Source organism: Monopterus albus, unplaced genomic scaffold, assembly GCF_001952655.1.
Source record: "Monopterus albus unplaced genomic scaffold, M_albus_1.0 scaffold3.1, whole genome shotgun sequence".
NCBI classification, from domain to species: Eukaryota; Metazoa; Chordata; class Actinopteri; order Synbranchiformes; family Synbranchidae; genus Monopterus; species Monopterus albus.
The window spans coordinates 10,947,500-10,952,457 of NW_018127883.1; the positions used below are offsets into that span (position 1 = coordinate 10,947,500).

The 4,958-nt window shown below is 42.0% G+C and overlaps 1 protein-coding gene and 2 long non-coding RNA genes across 3 annotated transcripts in view; 1 reads left to right on the forward strand and 2 right to left on the reverse strand.

The window, feature by feature from the left end:
* LOC109962038 (uncharacterized) overlaps window positions 1-3,555 on the reverse strand; it is a 14,048-nt gene extending 10,493 nt beyond the window's left edge. The window contains exon 1 of the long non-coding RNA XR_002275203.1: window positions 3,497-3,555. This is a non-coding gene — a long non-coding RNA (uncharacterized LOC109962038). The remainder of the gene's footprint in view (window positions 1-3,496) is intronic.
* Window positions 2,467-2,975, reverse strand: LOC109962041 (uncharacterized). The gene is made up of 3 exons (XR_002275204.1): window positions 2,923-2,975; window positions 2,647-2,771; window positions 2,467-2,574 (listed from the first exon to the last, which is right to left on the reverse strand). It is a non-coding gene; the product is annotated as an uncharacterized LOC109962041 (long non-coding RNA).
* The window catches only part of mogat3a (monoacylglycerol O-acyltransferase 3a), a 7,259-nt gene continuing 5,344 nt past the window's right edge, over window positions 3,044-4,958 (forward strand). Inside the window, exons 1-4 of the mRNA XM_020603357.1 lie at window positions 3,044-3,367; window positions 3,683-3,861; window positions 3,963-4,023; window positions 4,335-4,478. Of these exons, the coding sequence (XP_020459013.1) occupies window positions 3,274-3,367; window positions 3,683-3,861; window positions 3,963-4,023; window positions 4,335-4,478 (478 nt within the window). The 5' untranslated portion in view covers window positions 3,044-3,273. The remainder of the gene's footprint in view (window positions 3,368-3,682; window positions 3,862-3,962; window positions 4,024-4,334; window positions 4,479-4,958) is intronic.

Genomic DNA, 4,958 nt, shown 5'->3' on the forward strand with positions numbered 1-4,958 from the left:
TTGTTAATAATGCCAATGTGTACCTCAAGCAGGGAAGCTCTCATGGTGTCGTCAGTTATATCTTCAATATTGGCTACAATGGCAGTGTTTGCTCTTCCTGTGAGGTGCTGGTAAAGCATCTCTGACAAGAAGCGAGGACCTGGACCTCCATGAACTATGGAAGTTGCAATCATCCTCCCAGCATGAAAGTATTCATCATCTTTTGCAGCTGTAGATGTTTTAGTTGAATTAGTGGTACTTTGCACAACATTGTCTCTTGAAGAAAACTCAGAAGCATCCGTATAAATAATATTACCTGCACTGTCAAACACAAGAAATTTCCTGTCCTCTGGGCCATCAAAGATTCTTCGTGTTCTCAGGCTGTTCATCAGGAGGGTCAGGAACTCACGCTTGGGACCACCATTGTCTAGTCAGTCATTGTCAGCTCGGCCTTCATCATCAGTAAATTTCACTGATATCTCATGTGATGGGTCAAATGAGGCACGTTTGAAACCACGAACTGCTCCGTCCCACACATTACCTCTATTAATATTGAACCTGCTGTAAGATGTTCCAGTTATCTTTGCTGAGAGTTCAGAAACGATGTCTGCAGCGGCCAAGTCCTCTGTGCTGTAAAAGAACATGTGTATATAGAAGAGGGTACATATACAGTAAGATTCAGAGTAATACTAATTAATAATTAATACCTTTCTTCTGCAGAGTTCTCCATGTGTTCTTCTGACTCCGACTCGCTGTCAATTACGATTGGTGCATACACATTTGTGTAGTTACTGAAGTGAAAGAATAATTGAGTAACTATTTTCAAATATGTTTCTTAGTTATATCTAGAAAAGAATGCCAGGTGTCTTGTTTCTTAAAAAAAAAAGGTGTCAACAAGAAAGAACATTTATAAATTGTGCATAGAGAGTGAAAACTGGCCTTGCTGACAGTTGAGAGAGAAAAATTTTGATAAATTTACCAGCCCAGCACCACTCTACCTGTGACATAACGCACTCTAGCTCTCTCCATAGGACTCAATGTAAAACTCAGAAGTGTGCTAAAAACAACACAGAACTTAAACTGTGATTAATAAAAAATATATATATCTAAAGGCTGAATACAAGCCAAGATGTCCTTAAAAATCTCTACCTTTTGCTAGTTGATTTGTTTTTACAGCTGACAGTATGCTGAAGAATGCTCTGCATTCACACTAATTAAGCAAATCTGTAATGTCTTAAACCATCAACCCAGCTTACCAATAGAAGTTCGTCTGGGCCTCTGGGGGTTTCACCTGTTCCTGGACTTTGGTTTCTGTTCCATCCTAGTTGTACCAATTACATTAATATAATTCATCTAATGATTCCATTGGCTTAGCAACTAACATTTTTTAAGCCTTACTTGCTCAGATGTTGGTTGTGGGTGTCTGAAAATATATATATAAAAAAGAATGAATTAAACTACTGTTCTGTGGTTACATTCTGCTGCCTGCACAACAAAACATAATATTGATAATGTATTTTACCTAAACAAAATGTTCTCCATTGTTGGACTGCTCACTTTATCTGGACCCTCACACACCGGTATACAACACACAAATGGAAGATTTTAATAAATGGAAACATTATCAATTCACTTGACTTAAAGAGAAATGCCATGACAGATGCAAACTGACCAGGGTGTCTGAAGGTGGACTGTCTCCAGATGGAAACTGAACCACACTGTCATCATCACTTGAGGACTGTTCACTGCGACCTTGGAAAAACAATGATTGCCAGGACTGCTATAAGATTTTCATTAATATCCACAGTTTCACCTGTGATGAAAAGTTATCCTTGAATCCTTAAATCTTATAGTACTATCAATCATAAATGTTATATTGAAACTCAGTATGTTAATTTTATGAAATGCCAGGCAGAATCACATAGTATCTGCACATTACCGTGCTCACTGTTAGCGACCCAATCACTTTAGAACTTTGCATTGTGGGACAGCAAACCCACACACTGATTACAAAAAAGAATACATTGGAAATACAAGCCATAATTGACAATTCCAATTTAGTTTGCAAAGAACTATTTAGATGCTCTTTCTGATATTTAAACTGTGTCACTTCTGCCACTACCATGACGACACAAGCCAAACCAGGAAGTGTAATGACTAATGTGTGGATTTATCTTGTAGAGAACATCAGAATCATCGTTACCAACATCACATGCAGATGAAAGAACTGTGACATATAACATAATAAAGTGGTGCTTGAATTAAGATGGAAGATGTTTACTTACAACTGTTTGCAAAGTCCTCAGCACTGCAAATGTACAACGTTATGTTATTTTTTGGTAGGACAATAGCCTCCTTGTATTTCTGTACTGTGAAAGGGGTGTCCATTCCTGGGATGCTTGTAACTTCCTTAGCATCAGGATATAATAAAACATGAGTACAATCTTCCATATCCTGGTAAGAATCTTTTTGCTTCTTTATAGCAGCAGCCAGCAATTGTTCCGATGAGTACTGTGGTTGAATATCAACAGGAAGTGACTTCCCTCTCACAGGTTTAAGGGAGTCACCTTGCATCCTCATAACTCCAACATTAATCTTAAGGAAGAGAAGTAAATGAAATTAAAATTTTATTATTTGATCTGCACTGGTGACTGTATGTGAGCATACCTTTACTGGTTTATGTTCCACAGAGTTCTTGTTTTTAGAGTTCTGTGTTTTCCGAAAGAATGTCTTTCTTTCCCTCTCCTTTATTGCCCTAAATGTCATAAAGGACTGTACATGTAATGATGAACCTGATGAAAATAAAGTTAAAATATGGGAATTAGACATTACTTTTATTATTAAGCTCACTATTATTATTATAATGATTAGTCTTTTCTGTATGATATTTTAGAACAGATTTACCGAGATGTCATGAATACAAGAATACAACTTTCTGTTCACCTGTACTAGTGCTAGGCTGTGGATCAGGAGGTGCAATAGGAGGGACATCAGGAGGGACTTAACAAATAAAGTTTGATTTGATTGGCTGAGAGGAACTCAACCGGTGGGAGGGTCCGGGACGCATGCGCATTAAAGGATTGCGAGAGCGTGTCTATAAAGTTGTCGGACAAAGTTACAGTTTACTCAGATGTACGTTTTTTGGTTCTTCACTGACAAGAAGATTGGTTTTATTACCTGCAGGAGAAGACTGAGACAGGCGGTGAGACAGACAGAAACTAAAACAGACGGAGCGGAGAAGGTCCGACGTTGAGGCGGAGACACCGAGGCGAGACAAGCAGCGCCACCGCCCTCATGAAGATCGAGATCGCCCCGCTGAACATCCCGCTGCGAAGGAGGCTGCAGACCGCCGCCGTCCTGCAATGGGTCTTCTCCTTCCTAGCTCTAGGTAACGCTGTCTGTCTTTACAACTGTCTGTGTCCCACTGGTAGTCTACATGTCTGTAAAAGGTGTATACAGCGCTTTTCTAAGCAGGATAACACACAGACAGTTCACGCACACACACACATGTTCTCACCGTGGGCAGCTCGGGGTTCAGTGTCATCCTGCCTGACCGCCGACCCTAGGTTTAGGGAACGACTTGCTCCCTCTCTAGAGCCCCTCACATGTCCTTGCACCTGTCCGGCTCTCACCTGTGTCCTTGCACCTGTCTGTCTCTCACCTGTCTGTCTCTCACCTGTCTTTGCATCTTTCCATCTCTCAGCTCAGTGCTGTCTGGCTGCCTTGATCCTCCTGGCTCTTTCCGATTGGTGGATGCTGGCCCTACTTTACGCTGGTTGGCTGTGGTTGGACTGGGACACGCCCACCAGCGGAGGTCGGAGGTCACACTGGGTCAGGAACTGGATGGTCTGGGAGTACTTCAGGGAGTACTTCCCTATAACGGTGAGATCAGGTCTATTGATCCAGTTGCTCAGCACTGATGCATGCTGATCAGTACCTGGCTGATCAGTCTGTCTAACTATTGGTTATTGATATGTCTCCAGCTGGTGAAAACCGTCGATTTAGAGCCAAAGAAAAACTACATATTTGGATTTCATCCTCATGGTGAGAAACACACCTATCTGTTTACCTGTTTGTGCCTTTGACCTACCTGTCTGTCTGCCAGTTACAGACTGGCGACCTGTCCAGGGTGGACTCTGCCTCTCGCCCAGTGTCAGCTGGGATTGGCTCTTGTTTCCACCACAGTTTATGCACATGACCTTCCTCCTCTTGTACGTGATGATCCATGTAGCCACAGTGTCTGCGCTGTAGCCTCTGTATGAGCAGCTATACAATCTTACCGTCCACACAATTCTGGATGTGTAGAGTAGCTGTGTGAGTCTGTCCACCTGTCCCTCTCCCTGTCTGTCTCCCAGGTGTACTGGTAGCGGGGGGGTTTGGGAACTTCTGTACGGAGGCGACCGGTTTCTCTCGTCTGTTTCCTGGACTGAGGCCTCACCTGCTGATGCTGCCATTATGGTTCAGATTCCCGCTCTTCAGAGACTACATCATGTGTGCAGGTACATGTCTGTCTGCCTGTCTGTCGAGTTCATGTATTTATAACAAACTCTTTTAAGGGATGAGATATGACTATGTTCATTTAAAGAATTGTTTATGTTTTATATTCATGTAATGGTAAAATATTTGGCTGTTGTATGAAAACTGAATATCAGTCAGTCTGAACAGTTTAGAGTCCTCACTTCTGTAAAGGAGGAAGACATGGGGTCTCCAATGGGCCCCGAGGTTTTGAGACGCCCTCTCCTCCAGATGTAACCTGCTGTTTGTCTGTATCTATAAATTTGTGGACAACAGGAGAAATGTAAAAGAGCAACAGAGATGACTTTTCATTCTCTGCCTCTCAGATGTTAGTGTTTTTAGTAACTGATGAAACTGCTGATAAAGTTCATCAGGCGCCTGTTGGACATTACAAAACGGGATTTCTCTGGTGAGCTATGAAACTGGTCCCAGTGGTGTCAGGACTGTAGTGTAAACATGACGCC